This window comes from Delphinapterus leucas, chromosome 4 (assembly GCF_059928025.1).
Source record: "Delphinapterus leucas isolate spDelLeu-1000000601 "Yukka" chromosome 4, BTC_Dleu_Yukka2, whole genome shotgun sequence".
Lineage (NCBI taxonomy): Eukaryota > Metazoa > Chordata > Mammalia > Artiodactyla > Monodontidae > Delphinapterus > Delphinapterus leucas.
This window is the reverse complement of record NC_143132.1, coordinates 45873981-45900212: the sequence shown is the minus strand read 5'-3', so window position 1 is coordinate 45900212 and position 26232 is coordinate 45873981. Positions and strand designations below refer to the sequence as shown.

At 42.0% G+C, this 26232-nt stretch overlaps 1 protein-coding gene across 7 annotated transcripts in view; it reads right to left on the bottom strand.

Annotated features, from left to right (window-relative positions):
* CRYBG3 (crystallin beta-gamma domain containing 3) overlaps nucleotides 1-26232 on the bottom strand; it is a 111837-nt gene that overhangs the window by 66314 nt on the left and 19291 nt on the right. For all 7 annotated transcript variants that reach the window (XR_016392978.1, XM_022582740.3, XM_022582815.3 and 4 more), the window contains exons 3-4: nucleotides 14640-15073; nucleotides 1915-7996 (exon numbers count right to left, since the gene is read on the bottom strand). Coding sequence is in view for 6 of the 7 variants with exons in the window: in XM_022582740.3 (XP_022438448.3) it covers nucleotides 1915-7996; nucleotides 14640-15073 (6516 nt within the window). In the remaining variant the exon portion in view is untranslated. The remainder of the gene's footprint in view (nucleotides 1-1914; nucleotides 7997-14639; nucleotides 15074-26232) is intronic.

Below are 26232 nucleotides of genomic sequence, written 5' to 3'. Positions count from 1 at the left end.
CTTAGAAAGGGGAAACAGGTGATCACATTCCCATGTCTCTTCTAGGTGGGGGATTAAGTTAAACCCTCAGGTAAAATACAATCAAAATGCCAAGTTATGGAAGTCAAGAGAAATGGCACCAGCATGGAGGTGAGGTGATGGCAGAAGAAGGTTCCCAAGAGGCTTGTGTGAAGTAGTGGTATGGAGCAGACCTTGAAAAACAGGACTTCAGTAAGTGAAAAAATGTGGCAAGTTGGTGTGGAGGTAGTAAAGAAAAAAATTCCAGGAAGAGACCATCTTGAGAAAAAGTGCAGACATCTTACAGGGCGTGGAACCAGCACACAAAGAGAGAACGCTAAGCAAACAAGACTTGGGGACCTCGTCATAGAGTGAAGTGGTTGCACTTGACTTAGTAGGAAATCAGGAACCATTAAAGAAACATTTCTTCAAATACCAAGCTTTCTTTTAAAAGGACCTTGCCTTGCAAGCTATTGGTTGGTATTCAAGTATTAGTACTTGCTACTAAGGGTATTCAAAGTACAGATACAGTCCTTGGGAATCCTAGAGAAAGTTCCATGATCTTGGAATGTCAGAAAGGAATGTCCTGAGACTTCCCTGGTGGTGCGGTGGTTAAGAATCTGTGTGCCAATGCAGGGGACATGGGTTCGATCCCTGGTCTGGGAAGATCCCACATGCCGCGGAGCAACTAAGCCTGTGCACCACAACTACTGAGCCTGCGCTCTACAGCCCAGGCAGGGCGTCCCTGGTCTGGGGTCCCACATGCCGCGGAGCAACTAAGCCTGTGCACCACAACTACTGAGCCTGCGCTCTACAGCCCAATGCAGGGGACATGGGTTCGATCCCTGGTCTGGGAAGATCCCACATGCCGCGGAGCAACTAAGCCTGTGCACCACAACTACTGAGCCTGCGCTCTACAGCCCACGAGCCACAACTACTGAGCCCACGTGCCACAACTACTGAAGCCCACGTGCCTAGAGCCTGTGCTCTGCAACAAGAGAAGCCGCCGCAATGAGAAGCCCGTGCACTGAAACGAAGAGTAGCCCCCGCTCGCTGCAACTAGAGAAAGCCTGCAAGCAGCAATGAAGACCCACAGCAGCCAAAAGTAAATAAATAAATATATTTAAAAAATAAAAGGAATGTCCCATATTCAATGAATAGTCTATAGTAAACATTTAAATATTTCTAAGTTGAAGAAAAGTGTAATTGAATTTCAAGACATTTTCCAGCTATAATGTTTTCATCTCCTTTTCTCTGAATTAGTCTGTTCATTGCCCTGCTATGTATGAACAAGAACAAGACCAACTACAGTGAGAGACTGTTGTCAAGCAAAGACTTAAAATATTTTAAGTAGTTAAAATATTTTTAAGTATTGTGAAATATTTTCTTGAGACACATAAGCTCAACAGCAAGTGACAATTTTTCTACATACAGTACCTTGAGAAACTCAGAATGCTGTCACTTAATTTAGTTTGAAAACTAAAAATTAGCAAAGAACTGGGATATAACTTGCTTCTCTCTTATGCCTTTTAAATTCTGATGAAGCAATTTTGTTTTCTCAAATATACCAGTCCAGCTAAAATTCGTGAGTTATGATACACTTCAAAGAACAAAGTAACCTCTGGTATTTTTTAAAAAAATCTTTCACAACCTCAAAACACTGATTTTTTTTTTTTTTTTTTTTTTTTTTTTGTGGCCGGACGCACAGGCCCAGCAGCCATGGCTCATGGGCCCAGCCGCTCTGCGGCATGTGGGATCTTCCCGGACAGGGGCACGAACCCGTGTCCCCTGCATTGGTAGGCGGACTCTCAACCACTGCGCCACCAGGGAAGCCCAACACTGATTTTCTTAATAAAATTTTAGATCATTTCATGATCCAAAGCACTACTTCACTAGTTAATAATCAAAATAACTTACCTCTGTGAACGAGCTTAATCGGCCTGAGGTGTCTCGAGCACAGAAATATTTTGACACCGGTTCCTGAAAAATTCCACCAAATCTGGCTCCTTTTTCTGAGGAACGGATTTTGGAAATCTGCAAATACTGATGATAAGCACTCTTTAAAGAAGAATGTAGTTTGGAAGTAAGGTCAGATTTTTGTAGAAATGAGGCCTTTTCTGGCCACAGACCAATTTGCAGATTAGAGGTAGTAGGCTCATTTGACATCACATAAGAACTCTTAGAAACGCCAGTACTTTCCTGGACATCATCAGGGCAAAACGCGATAGAAGAATCTGGCAGCTTGAAGGTAACATTTTCCCGCCTTCTAGCTCTCAGACTTCCTTTGTGCAATGGCTCTTCCTCCTCTTTCTCCTCTTCCCCTCCCCTCCATCTGTCATCTTCATCCAAATTCATCTTTAAACGCTCCGATACTGACTGGAGAAGCGATAAAACAGAAGAGGACTGGTTTGCACTCTCTCTTGATTTCGTGGAGCCATGATGGCCAGGTGAGATTTCGCTGGATAGAATGTCCTCCTGAGAGCTGTCATCCTCATAAATGGGAGACAAAGCTAAGGGATAAATCTTGTACCTTTTGGCCTCTACTGATAAGAACATTTCTGAACTATCATCATCGAATGTCTCACCTAATTTAGTTTCCTTTTCAAAATGATGGACGAGGTCAGTTCTACTTTCAGACCTTTCACACACGGAAACAGGCATGCTGTTGGTAGATGTGTCAGGAATCAGGAGGGACTGTGTTCTTCTTACTTCTGCAGTAGCATACTTGTCCTCATCTTGAAGAGGCTCTTCATATAATATAGTAAAGGAAGAACTTTCTTGTTCATCCTGAGCAATGAAGTCTAGGTTAGGCTCTTCCTTTTCATCTCCATAATCTAGATCTCTTATTTTCTTATGTACTGCAGTAACAGATGTTCTTCTGTCTAGCTTTCCTATGGTAGCCTCGGGTTGAAAATCTGGCATTGCTAAGGCCAGGTAGCCTTCATAATCCTTACTTAGCATAGGTGATTCATAACCCCTGAAAGAGGTGAGTCTAGTGTCAAACGCTGTCAAGCATGCCTTCATTTCAGTAGGCTCCTTCTCCATTTCTCCACCACTCCCTTCAGCAACCTCTTGGGGTGCTTTTTCAGCTTCAGATATGGGAGGCGTGGCCTCTTCTTGTGTAACAGGCAATTCCAGATCTGTTCCGTATGTTTTCTCAAGGTTTACCACTGTGGACAACACTTTATGCTTCCTGACAGTCCCATCAGAATTTTCTGGGGATGTCCTTTCCATGTCTATCTTAAAGGGCATGGACACAATCGTTCCAGTTGTCTCTTTTGCATCTCTCTTACATGCTTTTTCCATTTCTAAGGAAGCAGGTAGTGCCTTCTTGTGTGCTTCTTTCACTTCTAACACAAAAGGAGGTACTATTTCAGTTTTCCTAATAACCCCTTTGGCATCCTTTTGGTAAGTGTTTTCCACGTCCATCATAGGTCTTTCAGTCTTTCCAGTGATCTCCTCACCATCTTTTTGGTAGATATTTACCACTTCTAATGTAATGGGCATCACCTCAGTTTTGTCCATCTTTCCTTCAGCATCTTTTTGGTAAATATCTTCCATTTCTAGCGTAGCAGGTATCATTTCAACCTTTTCGGCAGTGCCCTCAACATCTTTGTGGTAGAAATTGTCCATTTCTGACATAACCAAAGTCATCCCGGTCTTACCAACATCCCCTTCAGCATCCTTTTGGTAAACATTTTCCATTTCTAACGCGGCAGGTATCACTTCAGTCTTTCCAGTGATTCCCTCTGCATCTTTTTGGTAGACATTTTTCAGTTCTGACATATCAGGTGTTATGTCAGTTTTGCCAATATCCCCTTCAGTATCCTTCATTTCATAAGCTTTTTCCATTCCTAAAATGGCAGGTAATCCCTCAGTTTTTTCAATATAGCTCTCAGCATCCATTTGGTATGCTTCTCTCATTTTAAGAATTTCAGTTGCTGGCTCAGTTTTTGAGGTATGCAATTCAGCATCCTCTTTATGTGCTCTTCCCACTTCTGACATAGGGGGGACTGCCTCATATTTCATAATATTCAATTCAGCATCCTTCTTATTTGGTTTTCCCATTTCTACCATGGAAGGTATAAGCTCAATTCTTCCTATATTTACTTCAGTATCCTTCTTGTGTACTTTCCCTACTTCTGACACTGCAAGGGGTATGCTTTTATTACTATGGCCTGGCAAGCTTTTTTCAGATATACATAAAAGAGTATCAGACAAACCGCTTTTCGATGTCCCAGGTACATGGATGTCATCATTCACAAATGGAGGCCATGTGAAATTTAATACAAGAGTTCTTCTTTCCTCTGTCTCAGTTTTGTGATTATCAACACACTGTATTTCCATTTTTTCTTTACAGTCCTTGTTGAGAAACGAATGTGTTTTTGACTTATCATCTAACCTTGTATGGGGCGTGTCTTCAGCTAGTAAAACAGTATCTGGCTCCTGCAAATTTATACTATCAGACTGTCCACCTCTAGTTCCTGAAAAAGGGGATTTTGGGTAGAGAACAATTTCTCTTCCTTTAATTGACTCTGTGTCACTAACTAAGTTACTTACAGCAAAGAATCTACCTAATACTTTTTCACTAATTTCACATGTGCTTTGATTTACTGCCTGTTCTGACACTAAGAACTCCCTTACCATATCAAGCGGCTTCAGAAGTTTTGAAGTATTAGCCTGAAGTTCAGAATCCCGGGTATCCTGAGCATCATTTGCTGAGGTTTCTTGGGCTGAATAAATAATCTCATTGACTAATTCCCTAGCTTGATCTTCTAACAACCAAGATACATTCATTCTATCAGAATCAAAAAGGAGACTCTTCTCACCAACCATAGGTGAAGCACAAGCCTTTTCTTCCCCTTGGACTTCAGACATATTTTCCACGGCCTGCTCTTCCAAATGCTCTGTCAGCTGGATCCCTGTCAGTGTCACTTCTGATGGGTTTTTCTCAAGGATGTCTTCTTTTAGGGTACCTGGATTCATTATGCCGCCTACGGCTATATACTCCTGGCAGGTACCAACCGTGCGTCTGGACTTTAGCTCTTCCCTGACAGAATTAAAGATCTCACCAATCAATGTATCAGCCTTTTTACATAAACCACTTTCGAGGTCCAGAAGTTGCTCACGTGCTCTCCTCCTTGCTTCTATGTGCTCAGCAGATGCTTCGGAACACTGCTGGCTTGAGCTGTTAACTGACGCTGGGGCCCCAGCAACTGCTCCAGTCTCTGCTTCCATAGGACTGTCAAATTGGGCAGCAGTTGGGAAATCAACTGATACCATCCCAGTATGATCCCCAAAATGGTCCTGAAGTGGGGTGACTTCTGCCCCTGTTGGGAGAGATGTTTCAAATTCCAAATAAGAGCTATCAGGGTACAGCAGGTTAGTCAAGGAGGTACCTTCATGTGGGACATCTATGGTAACTTTTACAGAGCTAAAATCATTTGGGGGATTCTGTGAACTTGTAACCATGCTAACTTCTTCAGAGTTACTGGAGGAAGAAGCCATGCCATCAATACCACCACTTAGGAGATGAGCACCCTCTTTCTTTCTGTGAGATGAGGCTCTCTTTTCTGATCTCAGCACAGAAGGATGAGTACGAAAATTTGAATCCTCAGATGCAAACGCATTTTTTTCCAAACTCACACCAGAGCCCAGAAAAGGTGCATTTACTGCTGTGCTGTCAGTTTCTTGGAATTTGGGGGAAGTACTAGTTAAACTGAGTTCTGCCATTTCTGAAAAACCAGAAATCTTTTTGGTCCCACAGATAACTGAAGGTTGATGAATCACAGAAGTGTTGGCTTCACAGTTCTGTGCCATTTGCCTAGTGACTTTTCCATCATGAACAGCAGGTAAAGTCCCAAGTATTTTACTTTGGAGAAGAGCAGAATTACCTGAGGCTTCCAACTCTGCTTCCTGTGTACCTTGATATTTGGAGGCAGGAGGAGAAACCTCAGTTTGGCAATTCTCTTTAAGGCTGGCATCTGAATATTTCTCTTTAATTTCTTTATGACCCACTAACTGAAAACTTCTGTCCTGTTCAACTTCTAGGGAAGTCAATTCTGATAAAAGAGGACTTGCTGGCACATCTGTAATTTCAAGTGGAGAAGAGATTGTATCCTGAGAAATGTCTCTGGGCTCTGTTTGGGGAACAGATATCTTGGAGAGACCTAGAGTTTCTCCTCTTCCAGAATATGACCCAATAGGAACACTGTTCTGACCGTCAACTTCAGACGTTGACAACATTTCTGCAAGGTTATCAGTTTTGGTTTCCAAGGAGAAAAGAGAATCAGACTTGCCTATAGTGCCCTGACTTGCTTTGGCATTTGACAGCATGAACTCTGCTTTATCACGGTCTTGAGATGAAGTGGGACTGTGGTCCTTAGAGAGGCTTTCGGACTCAAAGCTCAAGTCCACTGCAGTTAAGTGGGTGTCATTGGCTTCAAGACCTAGTGGAAACTGGCATTTTTCACTATCAGGAAGAACTTCCTTAGACTCAGGAATTACAGATGCACGCTCAGGATGAAGGCAAGCAGGGAGACTCTTCCTGTCTGTGGCCTCAGCATGATTTGCCACATTTTCTTCTTGACACTTACGAGGCTGATGGGAAATACCAATGATGCTGACATCCCCAGTTTCAATGAGCACAGAGGAACCTTCATTCTTTAAGACAGGAATATCCAACCTGCTCAGCATGCCAGCTCGGGAAACAAAGGTAGGAGATGAAGTACTGAAATCTGATTTTTTATGGTCAAGGTTAAGAGCTGTCCTGGGATCAGGTGATGCTTTGGCTTGCTGACGACTCTCAGAGTCAAGAATAGATCCTGAAATGTGATTTCTATTCAGTTCAGGTGATATTTTATTTTCTAAGCATGCTACAACGGCTAATTCACTGGTGTGTTTTACAGAGGCAGCATCCTTTTCATTCATTCTAACAATGGGAGGCATTTTGCTATGTGGCCTAACAAGCTTCTTGGCTTCTGTTACCAACAACTTGTCAGTACCTTTGGGTAATGACTCGATTCTACCTTCTGGAGCTTTTACATGACTTGAAGTTGTGGGTTCACCGACTGAGGTGCTTTCTGTTTCTTGCTTGATTTCTGTAGGAGCCAAATTTTCCTGTGTGTCCAGGGCAGACAATCTGTTTTCTTCACTTATAAGTTCTGTGTCTGTTACAGCATGTCTCTGGAGAGCAATGTTGCTAGTGTGATTGGCAGCGTGCTCTGACGAGTTACCTTCGGTGTGCTTGTCAGAACACTTACTCTCTGGCCACTGCAGAGCTTGACGCCTAATTGATTTATTTGGACTTGGCAAATCTGTATTTCCATGTTTGGTAGTGTCACTCGAAACAGCAGGGTTCTCAGGCTCAACACACTCCTCTCTTTGCACCAGTGTCCCATCACTCATCATCGAGCTGTTTTCTATTACCGTAGTTTCTGGTGTTGCTGTCCTCTGCAAGTCTGGACTGCAAGGAATTTTGCTACTGTTACTTTCTGTAGACAATGCTGAACATACCAAATTTCTGTCAGTCTGAGAGACTGGTATGCAGCTTAAATGGTGCTGTGAGTCAAATTCTTCATCAGTGGAGCTAGAGTTAGTCTCAGAACGGGATGACCGACTTCTCTCAGGTCCCCCAGGATCATTTTTATTTAAAACATCCCTAGAAGAAGCGGTGCTAGACAGTTCTCGGTTGTTTGTTGAATGGCTTTCTGGGTTGATATTTATTTTATTATAATCAGAGTCTTCTATCCGGCCTTTAAGCACTTGTCCTTTCACAGAAACGTCTGTGCTAGCTGATGACGATGACACCATCCCAGCCTCTGTCTCACTTCCAAGGCCAATATGTGTGCTCGTACTAGAGTCGGAACTTTCATTTTCTCTGTCTAAGGGATTCAAGGTTTCCAGCTCCGTCCGCTGCTTCAAATACTTCCTAATTTGTCTGGGGCCTCGGTACGTGGCATATGTTACTACAGGCCTCTCTGGTTTACCATCCATTTGTCTGCAAAAAGAAATAGCAAGAGAGTATCAGGAAATATAATTAGTAACACTTAACAGTAATTCCAGAAATCATGGTGAAGTATATCTTTCAAACACTCCTATTCTTCATATGTCCAAACTTGGGAAGGAAATCCTAGACTATTTTAGTTCAACCTATCTTTATTAAGCATAATACAGACGTGACCAGCAGCACATAAATGTCAACCAGCATGAATGTCTGAGCTCCTCAGAACTGTCCCTCTCACCTGATTACGTCTGTCTCTCTCACGGTGGTTAATGGAGCGAACGTGGGCTGACAAGCCTGAGGCTTGAGTTCTAGCTCTGATCTCCAAGGAGTTTTTGACTAGAAGGAACCACATTGCCTTTGTGCCTCATACTGGTACCTCATGGCTAATCACTGATTTCTCCACCATATCAGAGCATCATAGCGAGTTTCTCTTCCTTTATTTAGATGTGAATTTGGAACAGCAACTTTTAGCACAGAGTTAGAGAAGTTGTAAAGAAAACACCTGGCAAGACGTCTAGCCTGCAGTAAGCACTCAATATATACTTAAGTCAATAAATGACAGAATTCTCTTAAAAATCCTCTCTCCTGTTAAGTTCTTCAATTAGCAGAGTAAGTATTAAACTGGCTGGGTGAATGCAGAAATCAAAAAAGGTTTCTAGCACGAGTTCCCTACTTTTTCTCAACCCTAGCATAAAGCTCCTGATGTCCTCAGCATCTAACTTCTTTTGGAGAATCTACCCCTGGGAGCTCTGATGCTATGCTATGCTATGCTGCCTTACAGCCCTTAACACACACCTTTCTCTCCCCTTCAGTTCCAGCCCCAGACAGAAGCTTCTGTCCTCTAAGACTCAGTTCCCAAGTTAACCCCAGTGCAAACCTACCCCAGGACCCCGTTACTGCTAGAACGGGCAGTTAGCCTCTGATCTGTGGGGACACAGGGCCCTGAGCACATCACTTGCCATATTAGATTATAAAGATATATGCACTGATTTATTTCCCCACTAACCTAGTGCCTATTTGAAGGCAGGCACTACATCTTCATCATTTTCATTTTTTTTTTTTTTTGTGGTGCGCAGGCCTCTCACTGTTGTGGCCTCTCCCGTTGCGGAGCACGGGCTCTGGACGCACAGGCTCAGCGGCCATGGCTCACGGGCCCAGCCTCTCTGTGGCATGTGGGATCTTCCCGGAGAGGGGCACGAACCCGTGTCCCCTGCATCGGCAGGCGGACTCTCAACCACTGCGCCACCAGGGAAGCCCCATTTTCATATTTTTAAGTGCCCTACATAAGATTTGGCAAATGATGTATGTTTAATAACTTTGTGTGAATTAATGAATGGCTAAGTAAAGCAATGATACTAAACGCTAAGTAATTTGTTTCTGTCTTAATCCTTATAGATGATACAAAAGTGTTTTCAATTCTGCTCTCTAGTTACATTTTAGGGTCCCAGCTACAAAAATGTATGGTAGAAAAACTTGATGTATGCTCTAACTCTTTCAGGTTAAACATATAATTAACAAAACATTATAGAACCCATATGAATAACTAAGAAATCCAGTTATCAGTATTCCAGTATCTAAAAATGAGGTATTTTCTCCCCAACTTTATTTTTTTAATTTTTTAATAAATTTATTTTTTTTTGGCATTGGGTCTTCATTGCTGTGCACGGGCTTTCTCTAGTTGCAGAGAGCAGGGGCTACTCTTTGTTGCTGTGTGTGGGCTTCTCACTGCGATGGCTTCTCTTGTTGTGGAGCATGGGCTCTAGGCACGTGGGCTTCAGTAATTGTGGCTTGCGGGCTCTAGAGCACAGGCTCAGTAGTTGTAGCACTCGGGCTTAGTTGCTCCACAGCATGTGGGATCTTCCCGGACCAGGGCTCGAACCCGTGTCCCCTGCATTGGCAGGCTGATTCTTAACCACTGCTCCACCAGGGAAGCCCTCTCCCCAACTTTAAAGCAACACCATGAAGAATGCTAGGTTTGTCCACGTGATAAAACACAAAGTAAACCTCTGACATGTAAAATCTCAATTAACTGTGCCCCTTAACGTAGTTCTTGAATTTTAGCTGAAATAATTTATTTCAATCTATATAACTGCTGGCCTCTAAAATCCTACCACACCACTATTGTAAAAGTTTGTATTAGTTACATTCATTTTACTGTCTATTTTAAAACAGCTACAGGAGATGTATAGAGAAAAGCTTTGCCTTGGAGAAGTGATTTTAGCTGCTACACAAATTTCAGGCTAGATCAAAGACAGCCTGTTAGATGAAACAAAGTTGGATAAGGGAGCCTATCTAAGAAAACATACAAGAAGAAAAAATACATATAGGTAAATTAATGTTATTGGTAAAATCCTATATCAAAATGCATAAATTATTCAGAAAATACAAGAGCCTTTCAGAACAATACATGAAGATCCAGAAGTATGAACAGATGACAAGAAGTTTTATTGTTTGATTTTTCTTTCAAAGCTTTTAAATTTTATACTTAAAACCTACTTTCAAGGCTGCAAATTTTTTTTTCCCTAAAAGATCACCAAAATGTACATGATGTCCGAAGAAATAAGACTCGAGAGATAAGGATCAGAAGTTTATTCTTCAAGTATAGTAAACTCAGGTTCTCTTACTACCAACTCCATCCTAACGAGATGTCAAGGCGTTTTATTCTACATCAATCCAATAATGCGACTTTTGCTCTAAAAGAACTTCTATTAAAATAAAGCACAGAGAAAAATCCACTCCAGAAAAAATTTCAGTTCACTGTAAGAATGCCTTTTGGTAGTTTTGGAGTCCTTTTTGGGGGGGTGGGGTGCGGATAATTGTTTTCCATTCCCATCTTGGGAGCTTTCTGGTTACTGTCAACTAGAATGATTAAACTAATTTATATGAACCAGTATAAATTTCTAATGAAATAATCTCCCTCAGCACCCTAGGTGGAAATGTTATACGCTTGTGACTAAAATATGTACCCTTTATACTAAACAACTATACTATCACGTTTAAAGCACTGAACATCAAAGTTTCAAGCTTAGCTTCATGTATTATAATTAGTCCTTTCAGGTACTGATGAGCTACACTCACACTTTGTAAAGGGTTAGTCATGCCAAGATAGTCTATTTTCTACAACATTCTCTCACAGGTTGTAGTTGAGTCTTCATAACTGAATAGTATTAAGACCATAAAACTGTCCTTTAATTAAGATTTTCCCTAATACAGAAAATAGAAAGAAAATGGAAATGTCAAAAATACATAACTTTACAAATAAACTAAAGATGGAAAATTAAAAAGGTTTATTTTCACAAACTGAATAAAGAACATATTCATTTCCTGTATTATGTAATTGTGCATGGGATCTGTAGCTTATCCAAAATAAGTAGAGGTATGTGATCCAAACAACACTAAGAAAAAAGTAAAATATCTAGAAATTTCAAATATTTAAGGGAATAGACATACATATTGAAAATCTGGAAAGGTTTTTATGCATTTCAGCCCAAACCTAACTACCTATCATGTGAAAGTTTATTAAGCCTCCAAGTACTACATATGGCTGTACTCTATCCTGGATAAACTTAATGCATCTGATACTACAAAGGTCAACCAAAGACATGTGTCATTCTTCAAAGAAAATTCTATAAAGGCAGCCTGAAAATAATAGCATTAGAGCAAAAGTATTCAGTATATCTAATTCACTTTTAGTAAGTATGATTAAGCTACATTTTTAGTGTTAAGATTTATTTCCTTTCAAATTACATAGTGAAGAATATCTTCAGGCTTCCCTGGTGGCACAGTGGTTAAGAATCCGCCTGCCAATGCAGGGGACATGGGTTTGATCCCTGGCCCAGGAGGATCCCACATGCCACGGAGCAACTAAGCCCGTGCACCACAACCACTGAGCCTGCGCTCTAGAGCCCGTAAGCCACAACTACTAGAGCCCGTAAGCCACAACTACTGAAGCCCGCGCACCTAGAGCCCATGCTCTGCAACAAAAAAACCCACCGCAATGAGAAGCCCCCACTCGCTGCAACTAGAGAAAGTCCATGCACAGCAATGAAGACCCAACACAGTCAAAATAAAAATAAATAAATAAATTTATTTTTTTTAAAAAAGAATATCTTCTCTCTGGACCTCCCTGGTGGTGCAGTGGTTAAGAATCCGCCTGCCAATGCAGGGAACACGGGTTCGAGCCCTGGTCTGGGAAGATCCCATATACCGTGGAGCAAATAAGCCCATGTGCCACAACTACTGAGCCTGTGCTCTACAGCCCGCATGCCACAACTACTGAGCCCACACACCTAGAGCCCATGCTCCGCAACAAGAGAAGCCACCACAATGAGAAGCCCGCGCACCGCAACGAAGAGTAGCCCCCGCTAGTTGCAACTAGAGAAAGCCCGCACACAGCAACAAAGACCCAATGCAGCCAAAACAAAATAATAAAAATAAAAATAATTTTTAAAAAAGAATATCTTCTCTCACAATAGGGAAGGCTTTTAACTATTTTATGTAAAGAAAAGCTGCAAAACCAGACATTTACTTAAAAATCACAATAAAGTTTTGACAGAAGAGTTTCTCATGATGGATATGAATTTGCTGAAAATGTAAGAATTACAGAACTTTTTAAAGAATTTCAACCCAACAGTGAAGTAGCTTCCTACATAAATTACAAAAGAAGCATGAGTTAATGTATGGAAAGTAATCTAAAAAGTGTTAGCACAACAGGTTTACTTAAAGGCTTTATTGGTATTAAAAATGAAATTTGCATACTCAACGGTACATAAAAACAATTACAAAGCTGTTTATTATTTTTAATTAAGTGAAGATGAAATCATTTACAATGCTTTTTGATAAGGATTTTTTTCTAACACTTCAAATTATAGGTAATAACTTGTCTAAATTTTGACTTGTATACTTATATGATTATATTTGCATATACTATTTACATACAAATTTTGTATATAATTTTCTGATTTGCCAATTTAATGTATCATTGCTCACAGTTTTTATCATAGAGAGTTGGAAAACTGGAAGCAATCCTATCTACTGATCTTCTCTTTCCCGATACTTTCCATTGCTATCATGCTTAGAAAATTGTTTCTCACCAGAATAATTCACATTTAGCTGCTTTTAGTTTTGTATGTTTCTTAAACATTTTTATTCCACTTTAATTTTAATGTAAAAATGAGATGAGTATCTAGCTTTTATTTTTTTCTCCAAATTATTATCCCATTTCCCCAAGTCTTCCTTTTTACAAGAATACATAATGCCATCACATTCAAGGGCTCAAATCACAAAATACACGAGGGTCTATTTCTAGACTGTCTATTCTGTTCCATATAAATGTCTAGCAAATATTACACCAGTATTACATCATTTCTATTTACGTAGCTTTATCAGTACACTTTAACAACTGGTAGGGCAAGCCCCACCCCATCACTCTTGATGGACAAACCCAAATCCATCTGGGGCCTCAGTTCTCACAACTATAAGATGGGTCTGTGCCTACTCCTACTTCAAAAGCTTATTATGAGGAATTCACTGAAATCACACGCATGAGGACTCTTTGAAACTATAAAGAATCACATAGTCCTAAGTTGTCATCTATATCTGACTATAGTATTAACGAACTCTTCAAAGAACAAAAATAATTCTCAAGTAGAGTTTAAATTAAAATCAGTAAAACAGATCCATGGACTTCCCTGGTGGCAGAGTGGTTAAGAATCTGCCTGCCAATGCAGGGGACACCGGTTCGAGCCCTGGTCCAGGAAGATCCCACAGGCCGCAGAGAAACTAAGCCCATGCGCCACAACTACTGAGCCCTGTGCCACAACTGCTGAAGCCCATGCGCCTAGAGCCTGAGCACTGCAACAGAGAGTAGCCCCTGTGCGCCACTAGAGAAAGCCCACACAGCAACAAAGACCCAACGCAGCCAAAAATAAATAAATTAATAAATAAACTAAAAAAAAAAACCCAACAGATCCTTATCAGTTACGAATGAATACTTTTATGTTACACAAAATGTCTAATGGACTCAACATTGTTACAAACATTTTCTGGATAGAAAATGTTCCTTCTAGCTCATTTGAGTCAAAGAAAAACAAGTTAGTGCCCAGTTGTAAATCAAAGAAAGAAAAAAGGGGTGGTGAAGTGCTCCTTAAATTTCTTCAAGATTTGTTTCTTGGAGCTGTGGGAAAGGTTCAAAAGGCTAATTCCATAAATAAAGTCAATTTAATTTCTTTTCTTAACCCCTTTAATTGGATTCCACAAAGAAAAGATATTGATGGAATGTGAACACAAACCGTAGGATTATTTTTGTTCCCAAAATGCAGATACTGAACACACTGCCTGTCCTACTACAGAAGAATTCAGACAACAGAAAACACTCCCATTTAAGGAAGTCTTAAATCAGAAATAAATCGTTTACTATGACAAAGTTAGCACCTAAAAGGTATTAGTACCACCCCCTAAAATAGCTCAAAGGGCCCTAGGTATGTGTATGGTACACAGAATCATATAATTTTTCACCTAGTAGCAGGGACATTACAGAATACTTTTTCTAATCCCCTTAATTAACAGTAGTAGAAATAAGGCTCAAAAGCTAGGTCCAAAGGCTCAGTTTTTTTAGATAAGTAGATTTTAAACTTACTTTCTTAGCAAATCACTGGTTTCCTGTTCACTGTCTTGTGTTGTATCCAAAGAAAAGGCATCTGAGAGTTCAGCTGAGTTGGATTCTTGTGCTTCTGCTGGAAGTGCCAGGGTTCCCAGGGAGCCACTGACAACAGCCCTCTCCCATTGGACCCCTTCATCAGGATGGTCACTGGGATTTCGTAAGTCTTTCTCAGTTTTGTCATGTTCATCTTTGAAAGAAGACTGCTTGGCTTCACCAAGAGATGATTTTCCTGAGATGCTGAATAAGTTACCAAGAAACTGAAAAAAGCTTTCTTTCGGCTGTTTATCGCTTTCTCCCATTTTGGCATCTGAAGTGGAACCGGAAAGGTCATTTGGCTTTTTGGAATCTTCCTGTGTTGGAAGAGTGATTAGCTTCTCAGCATGGTTCCTTTTGTCCTCACTTTGGGGAATCTTTGAAAACGAAATAGAGAATATTAAGCAACATCATTTAAAAAATGACATAGGCTAACTGATAACCTATTACATGACACACTCTGTGCCCGATGCCAGGGATACATCTGTGAGTAAGACAGATGGCTTCTGTTCCCTAGTAGTTTACAAGCTACTGAAGGGCACCGTCAGTGCAACTTTAACAAAGCTATATAGTAAATATCACAAAGGGGGAAGGACAGCCCACATGGGGACCCAGGAGTAACTAGTCCAGATTTGGTTGTGGAGAGAGCAGAGGAGGTAACTCAGGGGATGCTTCCTAAAGGAAGTGCCCTCTGAAGGAGACCTAAAAAGTGCCTATGTGATGCTTGTGCATCTCCCTCACTCTCTGTTCTCCGCTCCCTGCTTCTTCTCCCCGTCTCTCAGCATTTAGAGAGGTGTCAGCTTCTAAGGAGTTTAAAAGGACTGGAGGTAAGAGTGTAAAATTAGAAGAGCAAAAAGTTAAGTATGGAGAGATAAGTAAAAGGACAGATCACGGCAGACCTCAGAGGTGTTTTAATTTAGCTTTCATTATTACAGAGCTAATGGACAGTATTTTTACACACTCGGTACATCAGACAACACCTAAATAGACTTCATCATTTCAGCACTGTGTTAACCTCTGAAGCTGCCACATGGTGGAAAACTGTTCCTCAGGAAGATGAGGAAAGACAGCAACGTGATGTATCAATTTAGAGGAAAAGCCCGCTACAAACTCTTCAAGGTAAAACACAAAGCCCTGATATGTGCACTAATGCAAACGGTGGGCAGCACCGGGAATTCTTGCAGACGATAAACACTTTCAGGGGTGCATCTTACCTGCTCATAATTAACCTACTAGTGAAGCAAGCTCCCATTCACGCGTACTCTGTGTGAGGAGACGGAGCTGCTCCATCCGAGCGCGTGCTGGCATTCCAGGGCACACTCCTCCCTAAAGCTGCGTTAGCTTCAGGCCAAGGGACCAGCTCAGCCTGCCTTCCCAACACGCTCACTCACCTACTTGTGAAAGGAATGCGGTCTGATAGTATGTGTCAGATGTCACACTCACTAGTCCTTATAAAAGGAAAGCTCAAGTGTGAGTCAGAAAAATATCAGGACACCAAGGTGAGACCACCTTAGGCCACTGCAGGTTCACAGGAAAACGTTTTGTACGAAGCTGATCTTCAAGAAGCCAAGAACATCATAAGTATAATGTCATTTGTTCACCTCCCTTCCCTGTTTTAATCCAAATTCAAAACAGTTTAAAGGAGTGTTCCACTAACCACTAATAATATTTGGCATATGGAGGGCTGAGAAAATGATTAGAGCCCATTAGCCCAGGAAATTAATTTCAAGCGAACAATATTTTTTGTTTGTTCCCACCTTAGAAGTCAGGGATATTTCTGAGTAAACACACAGCATAGCATTTTTCTGTGTGTTATGTCCTTAATATAACTTGTGAGTCTCTACGTTTAGAGTAGCACCAGCCTTCCAGAGGCACTCAAAGTCTCGCCTTTTACTGGTTTCAACGGCATCTCAATCCCACGCGCCTCCACTTCATCCACCCAGCCTCCTGCTCTTTATGGGGTCCGTCCTATAAATTAACTGCGCCCTCTCCTCGCGTTGACAGCATAGATGGCCTCTCGGTACAGCAGCAGGAAATATGCTAGTTGACATTTTGAAAGTGATCGTGTGTATGAAAGACATATATTTTTTGCCTTTAACTACTCCATTTAATTTGCTGTAATGGCCACCCACAATATTTCTTCCTGCTTCAAAATGAACCAAGACTGCAGCACGAAGAGAACAGTGATTTGTTTCCTGCAACGAGTATCATCACTCCTCCTGGGAGGCTACCCGAGGAACGGGAACTACAGGCTGCTCACTAAAATAACACAAATATTCCTGAAATGCTTTAGAGAGTCACAAAGGAGTTCTATAAAATTGGGGCAATGGTTTTTGAAAAAGGAAAACTTAGAGAACACGGAAATTACATTTTTTGACATCCATAAAATCTCAAGACAAATAATTTGTCAAAAATACTATTTCTCTCACTGCCTCAATTATTTTTACTTGATGATTCCTTTCAAAATATAATGGACTGCTGTCTCAACAAGGAAAATACATTTTGCTAAACTAGTGAAAGCCTTCCCATTTAACGTTTTGAGAGTGATATATATAAAATTTTTAAAAATCACTTGTTTCTCTTTCCCCTCAATTATCACTTCTTTGCTATTCCAGAATCCCTGTATCTTAAGAGCATTTTCATGTCTTAGTTGCTTAATTTTTGCCTACTAATCTTGTGAGAAATTTGTATCAGTAATTAAAATACCTTCAACAACACCACCAAAAAACTATTTAAACTTAGAGGCAAGTTAGCACGAAAGAGCACTGCTATTCAAAGTTAACACAACAAACCCAGTATTTATATAACTACATCTTAAAATTTCATATAAAATAGCTGCTCTTTGCCCTCAGCCTAGACAACAATGAAGTTCAGCCTGCCACAAGCTAGGGCCAATGTCACCTGCCAATAGTACTGTCCGCCACTGTTCCAACGAGTACTAGAATGAAAGCACTCAGGATTCAAGCAAACGTTAACAAAACATCGGTTCCAGTTGCCCTCAAAGATGTTGGTATTCCGAATATAACATATAAAGGCTACTAATGAAGGCATATGTATCTTGGGAATTTAATTTTTTTCCCTTCATACTCAATATGTTGTAACGTAGTGTCCTTAGGTCCAAATTCATCCCTCTATCTAACTATTCTCTTTGCTATGTGCCCAATACAGGGAAACACAGGAAAGCATTAAGTACAATGATTAATAAGACTCAGCTGTGGCTTCAAGGAACTTACAGTCTAGCAAGATACTCATCATTATATCACTGTGTGGGGCATGGGAGAGATATGTACACAATGGAAGACAAAATTAATTTGGCTGGGGATGGGGAGAATCCCTTACACAGAGGTGATGTTTGAGCTTGCTCCTGAAGGGTGAGAAGAGCATTCAACACATAAGGTAGCGCCTGGGTCGAGCACACAGAAGTGTGAAGTACGTTTATTACGGCAGGGCTGTGGGTGAAGAAGACTGGGGCACAGAGGATAGAGAATGAATTCGATAAGATGACCAATTAGAAGTGGAGGGTGAGAGATAACAAAGTCACAGGTGATTAAGTTTTCTAAATTGGGAAACTAAGTAGTTAAGACAAAAATGGATATGGGAAATAGAAGGAAAGGTGAGATTAGAGCCTTTGTGGGGTTTGGGGGAGGTGAAGCAACAAACTAGATGTCAAACGTGCAGAATCTGTGGTCCCCTGGTGAAGCAGTCAGAGCACGGTTAAGAACACAATTTGGCGATACACAGTGTGTTCAGGGGAAAGGGGGACCAACAAAAGAGCCTTGGGGAAAAAAGATTAAAAGGCAGGCACAAAGAAGAAAAAAATCAGTGAAAGAGATGGGGAAGGCCAAAACCAGAAGAGTCATCCCACCAGAATACTGGTCTCCAAAGGCAAACAACGAAGGATATTTCCGAAAGCAAAGGGGAGCAAATGCCAAACGCCACTGTAAGGTCAAGAAAGATGAGGACTTTCCTCCTCACTGTTCTTCCAAAACATGAGGCCGGGGCTTCCCTCGTGGCGCAGTGGTTGAGAGTCCGCCTGCCGATGCAGGGGACACGGGTTCGTGCCCCGGTCCGGGAGGATCCCACATGCCGCGGAGCGGCTGGGCCCGTGAGCCACGGCCGCTGAGCCTGCGCGTCCAGAGCCTGTGCTCCACAACGGGAGAGGCCACAACAGTGAGAGGCCCGCGTACAGCAAAAAAAACAAAACAAAACCAAAAAACCAAAAAAACATGAGGCCCACTCATCCCTCGGGAATTGTGCATTCACCCTTCTCTCTGCCTAGAATGTTCTTCCCCCACAGAGCTATATGACTCACACCCGCTCACCACCTTCAAACCTTTATTAACTGTCATCTCCATTTGAAGTTTCCCCAGTCACTCTATCTAAAACAGTAAACTCCTCCACTCTGAAACGGCCTATATTCCTTCTCTGCCTTTTCTCCTTTGTACTTGTTAGTATCAAATACACACATCTCACACACACACACACATATTATTTAATATGTTTCTTCCTCTAGAAAGTAAAAGCCTTATTTTTCTCCTTTGTACTTGTTAGTATCAAATACACACATCTCACACACACACATATTATTTAATATGTTTCTTCCTCTAGAAAGTAAAAGCCACAAGTGCAGGGTTTTTTGTCTGTTTTAGTCATTACTGTTGTCTCCAGCACCTTGAAACGTGCCTGACAATAAGGGGTGCTTAAATCCTTGTTGCACTAATAAACGAAGGAATGAAGACCATGGAGAAGCCCTAGGAATGCAGGAGAAATAGTCATAACAGCTCAGGAATTTGTGAGTACAGCCCCAAACGCAAGGTGTTAAACAGTGAACACAGAGCAAAGAAATAGGAACACTCGGTAAATAATTCAATAGAAGGCAACACTTTTGAGAGATTTTTTTTTTTAACTAGAGAAAAGGTAAAAAGGTGACAGTTTAAGGTCCAAGACAGCAGAAATGACTTTTTGTTCCTGTTTTGTGGCTCAGCTCTACACCTGGGGGGAAGGGAGTAACTGCTGTACAACAGAAGGATGACGGATATGAGGAAGAAAAGCAGAAGGTGATGAGATGAAGAGGCCAGTACAGTCTCTAATACTTCTAATAAAGGGGAAGCACGAGCTTTGGAGCTGAGTAGGGGCACTTCCTCTTCCAGCTACAGTGATAAGGAAGTGGCTAAAGCCTGAGCAATTCTGTAAGGGGGAGAAGACTATGAGCAAGGTCCAACGAGTGGCTCTGACCTCAGTAAAGCGAGAGGAGAGATGCTCAGCTGAAGAAGGGACACAGAGGTGGAGCTGGGATCTGAGCTCCCAAAATAGAGAAGACTTGGAAGAGCATTTGGGGGAATGCAGCAATAGGCTGAGACCAGGTGTTCCAAGGAACAGTCGGGGTCAATGCAAATGTTAAGGTATTCATTCTTATATAAATGATGAACAGCGAGATACTACACTATGTGCGTTGATCCAACAGTGAAAAAAAATATACCAAGAGCCCTGCTTTCACAGAGCCTACATTCTAGGGATGTGAGAACTTATGTTCAGGTCTAATTGGCACTAGTTTGTCACCTCCTTCATCAGCCTGTAACAGGTGGCTGGTGCTGTCCCAACATGGTGACTGGCACAGGGAACAAGGTCAAGAAGGCCAAGGGGTAAAGAGTGTCACCAAACGAAGAGTCTGTTGATGAGAAATAGTGAAGAGCCAGATGGCCCTTCCTTTAGTGTCTCAAGCGCCCGGCTTGGTCATCCGCCCACCTCAGGCTCTGCCTTCACTGTACACAGCAGGGATAATCCTTACAACACCCTGACCTGTGTTAGCGTCCTCAACTCCGATGACCTCCCACTTCTGCTGGACCTCACTGTTCGGCAACCCCTGACCCTTGTCTTTACCCATAATCACCCAGCCTGTGAATCTCAATCTCAGGCATTCCCAAGTATTCACACCCTGTCATCTTTCCAGCTCTCTTAGCCCACTGTCCCAGGTGCACCCACCACACAATGTCCTCCTGCCTCATCACAGCTTCTGGCCTCTCTCACTCTGTCCCTTTCAGCTCCCGCAAATTTTCATATCTTTTCTATCCAGCCATCAAATATGGCTAACACCCTCAGAGGCTCTTTTGCTTGTTCTCTGGTCATCCCCACCCGGAAAGATTCCAGTTTTATCTTTTCCTCATAAGTGAATGCATCTTGCTTTAAAAATCCACAGGGATATGCACAACTATGCAGATGTAGGCTGCCAATAATTCACGATTTACAGCCTCTGCTGGAAATCAGTCTGCGACAGTCCCCGTTTTCCACAGCAGCTATTTCAAACCTTTGCCACGCCCCCTCCACCATCCCATCCGTCACCCAGCAGAGGCACCTACCTTCTACTTCATGGAGATGCTCTCCTATGGTCCTGCCTCCACCCCTCCTCTACCTGCCTCACAGCACATCTGTCCCACTTCCTTCACTCACCCTCAGCATAAAGGGATGAAGGACTCCTCCTCTAAGGATCCACCAGGGCACCACTTCAGAATGCCTGGTATCTCCTAAGGAACCCCACTTCCTCGTCTGCCCCTTCTGCGAGCCCACCATTCAAAAGTCTAAGTCCAGGGACAGACTTCTCCTCTGCCTTCACTACCAACCTCCTTAAAAGGAGTCACCAACCCTCACCATCTTCTTTCCCTTTCCTCCCAATGACTCCTTGAGCCCCTGCAATTTAGCTTCTGCCCCAGTTGTGCTCTGACCACGATCTCTCAGAGACACTGTCCTACTTGCTAATTCAATGTACTTTCTTTCTGCCCTGGTCTCATACGATGCGTCTTCAGGAGGTGAGACTGAATCTGATCCTGAAAACCAGTCTTCCTTGGCTTCCATGACATCACCCTGAGGTTTCCCTTCTTCCTCTCTCTCCATCTCCTTCAAGTTCACATACTTCTAGCCATTCCCTACATATCATGTTTCTCCAACTTCCAGCCCGGGGCTACTTTACCTTCATGATTTTCTTATGAGGTCTCATTTCTCACAGATTCATCAGATGATTGCCAGATCTGTATTCTCCACTCAGACTGCGTATCCGACGATCAACCCAACATCCATACCCACCTGGATGCTGCACTGGCACCTCCAACTCAGTACATCCCAAACTGAACTTAACCATGCTGTGTCTCCATTCTTCCATTTTCTGTACACTTTAACATTCCCACTTGTTAAAAAGTCAGATGAAACATCAGGACACCATGACCTCTCTCCTAGAACACTGCCAGCAGCAATGAATGTCTTGTTTCCTTGCTTCCATTCCTAAAGTTTCCCAGTCTGCTCTCCAGACAAAAGCCACAGCAATCTTTTAGATTTCAAATCTAATCATCCTTAAAGGCCTCCATCGGGTGTGCACCCTTGTCAGGATAAAATCCAAACTCCCTAGCATGGCATTTAAGGTCTTGGTGTATCTAGCCCCTCTTTGATTCGATCTCTTGTCACTCGCAATGCTCACAGTGCCTAATGTCACCACATGCGGTCTCAGGCATTCATGGGAGCCTATTTTCTCCCCCCTCCCCTATTGCTTCCTCTTTCTCTTACTACAGGCATGTCTTTGCACAAAGCTATTACCACTGCTGAGACCATTTATCCCTTGCCCTCTTTGCCTGGGAAATTCCTACTACAACTCAAAAATTTTTCAGAATGGAAACTGCCTACATATATGCGTGCGTGCGTGCGTGCGTGTGTGTTCTTCCAATAAACAACTCTAACATCCTATTTTTCCTTGTCACCACAAGGTTAGGGCAAACAACTTCATGCTTGCTTCATGAGTAGGACTATTACCTAGATTACTTACAGTTACCAAAATCTGGCATTCATAAACTAAACCCAGCTGCTTACTAGACAATTCTAGCTAGTTTTCTCCTAAGATATCTGGCCACAACATATTACTTGGCAGAATCATTCCCTGATACCAAGATTGGGTAACTGGTGGTGCCTTTCAGCAGGACAGGGAATACAGGAACAGAAGGAAATTAGGATAAAATACACTGAATTCGACTTTGAGTAAGTCAAATCTCGTACTCAGTGACCTTCACAGGAAAGGTCCATCAAAGAATTGGCTCTGTCACCCCGAAGCTCAGGAAAACACATTGGGCTGGAGGGACAGATGTGATTTTTGTCATTGGCTAAGATGTAGGTAAAATCAAATCAACCAGGGCAGGTGTGTAAGGTGAGAAGAGAAAAGAACAAGATGACATAGCGTAGGGGGAAAGCCATTCCTTCTTGTTATGGTATAAACACTTCTCCAACGAAAACACTGGGCCAGAATAATAAATGTTTTTAATTCTGTGAGAGCCTTTTGGAGCTCTCAAATCAGTATCTGGCACCTGTGGAGGCAAATTTACTCACAAAAAATCTAGAGTATGTACATGACCCTTCACCCCCAGTTTCCATTTTCATAAGGTACGCCACCACACCACAAAGTAGGACTATTCCAGGTCTATGAGAGGTTGGAGCCGCTGCAAATCAAACCAGATACCATGCAATACATTCAACATCCAAGAACTCTGAGATATCAAGGCCCCAGAGCAGCACCAGCCATATCAAAAGGCTTAAGCCCTGGCAGCCCCTTTGGTCATGTGAATGGTGCAGTAACATGCAGTGCAATCTCCACTTCAGGCACCCTGACAGCACCCAGTCTTTATAGAAGCAATCAAGGGTGAGAGTTTTTGAGTTCTAGCTATAGTTCAATGTGCATACATACGTTCATGCATGTCTTCTTTTCAAATGTTACAGAGAATCAATGTTTCTAATAGCTGATTTCCATACAATTCACCCAGAAAAAGTCAGCACCATTCTTAAGCAAAGAATTAGATTCTAAGTTGTCGTCAGATTGCATATGGTAAGAAGACAGCTCTTTTCCTCAGTACCTAAATTGTGTTGGGTATCGTGCAGGGCAGCACACGTTATCTCAGTTAATTCTAAAACACTTCTATAAAATAAGGATTGGGGCTTCTCTGGTGGCGCAAGTGGTTGAGAGTCCGCCTGCCGATGCAGGGGACACGGGTTCGTGCCCCGGTCCAGGAGGGTCCCACATGCCGCGGAGTGGCTGGGCCCGTGAGCCATGGCCGCTGAGCCTGCGCGTCCGGAGCCTGTGCTCCGCAACGGGAGAGGCCACAACAGTGAGAGGCCCGCGTACCGCAAAAAAAAAAAAAAATAATAAGGTTTGACACCTCCCACTACAGAGCAGCAAACCAAAGTTCAGAGAGGTTGAGTAAATTTTCCAAGGTTAGAAAGCTACCACATGGAGACCTGGGATTTAAGCCCAGATATGTCTGATTCCAAAGACTGTGTTCTTTCCATCACTGCACATGTAATTTTAAAACTGTTCCAAGGAGGTGCCATAGCTGGCAGAGGAAGGGAACAGTGGCTGACTCTGAGGCTCCAGGCTGCTCATTCCCATCATCAACAGAGGAGCGCTGCTTGAATCTGTTTATATATGGGGTTCCAAGTCCAACTATAGTTGAAATTTTTAAAAAGAGAGTTCCCGTGTTTGAAAAAGAAAAATTTTTTAACCTTGATTTTAAATTGATGTCATATTGCTATTTGTATCACTGAGAAAAAAAGGACAGCAAGCATGCATTAAGGCTATAATTTATTTTTAAAATTCAGTTCAGTAATTCAATTTCTCCTAACCATGCAAACATTTAATATATTTAAATTTGACTACCATTTCACCTCTGGCCAAAAAAGAGTTGAAAAAGACCAATAAGGAAAGAAGAGTTACACGAATCAAAATATAAACAAATGCATAATTTAATATATTCATCTTACTAAACAGTACTGTACCCTCAATATAGGCATTGATATAAAGAACAATTTGCGGCTATTTTTATTCAGTGAGATACTCTTGAGCTACAATTCTTCCATTTTTACATATCAGTGAACAGTGGCAACAATAAAAACAAGCGTGGTTCTTTTTAGTAAACTATTTATGATATTAAAAATAAGGGTTATGAATTATTAACAACTAACAGTAATAGGCACTAGATTGATACTCCTCGGTTGTCCCTAGAAACATCATAGGCATATAGCAACCAGACATCTCTTAAAAGATACCAGAACCTTAACCAAAGTTGTATGATCAGTTATGAGCAACAATTCTAAAATGGGGCAAGAGTTAAACTTTACATAAAGCAGATGCCAAGCTACTGAGACCAGGCCTAATAATCATCAAGTTATTTAGGCCTGGTTTGGAAAATCTATAACCTATGGTTCAGATTTAATTCATTTTACTTAGCTCATGACTCATTCTGAAAACAGACTTACTGCCACAGCTCTTTTAATTTTTAATAGGATTTCTTTTTGGTAAATTAAGTTTATAAGTATACCTTACAAATTAAGTTCACAAATGGGAAGCACTATGGTACAGAACTGCATCTGAATTCTCCCGCCTCCTCTCAATAATATGAGTTTGTCAAGTGACAATCTCTCTGAGATTCATTTTCCTCAACTATTAAGAGATAAATATCCTGGACTTGCCTGGTGGCACAGTGGTTAAGAATCCGCCTGCCAATGCAGGGGACTCAGCCTCGAGCCCTGGTCCGGGAAGATCCCACACGTCTTGGAGCAACTAAGCCCATGCGCCGCAACTACTGAGCCTGTGCTCTAGAGCCCGCGAGCCACAACTACTGAGCCCGCGAGCCACAACTACTGAAGCCCGTGTGCCACAACTACCGAAGCCCATGCGCCTAGAGCCTGTGCTCTGCAACAAGAGAAGCCACCACAATGAGAAGCCCACGCACCGCAACAAAGAGTAGCCCCCGCTCTCAGCAGCTAGAGAAAGCCCGCGTGCAGCAGCAAAGACCCAATGCAGCCAAAAATTAAATAAATGAATAAATAAATTTATAGAAAGAAAAAGAGATACAAATTCTGATTAACACTGGGGATAAACGACACACACTGATTTCTTCTCTTGTACAAAACACTCTAAAATGACAGTAAAGGGTTTTTTTTTTAAGTTATAAATACAAGGAGAGGAAGAGAGTAGATATTAGCAGATAAGAGATTTCAGAAAAAGTTTAGAAGGCAAAAGCAGATGAAGGCATGGTAATTGACCAGAAGACGCTTCCACCCAAGTGACTGCAACAGGGAACTTTGATCATAAGGGGGAAACAATCTACAGACAGATTGTCAGCAGACCACCTGGAAAAGCTCAGGATTTGAAGATACTAGGTACTACTTGGGGCAATATGAGACATGGGATTAACAGTAGAGTTTGACTGAAAATCTCCAAATGGAGTACTTGACCCCCAGGGCTCTTCCTCCATCCCAAGCAGTTAAACGATCCTCCCTACCTCCCAACACCTCTATCTCCCAAACAAATGTATATAGAGAGAACATCGCTGAAAATATTGAGACTTTTGGGCAGATTGAATTTGTGGAAATGTAGAAATGTCTGGAACTCTGACAATCAAGTCTAGAGCTCAAGAGGGATGTCGGGTAGAGATCTGAGAGCCAAAAGATGAAGTAGTAAGATTGGAAGATACTGCTTTGAAAGACTGATGTTGAGGAGGGTTGAGGA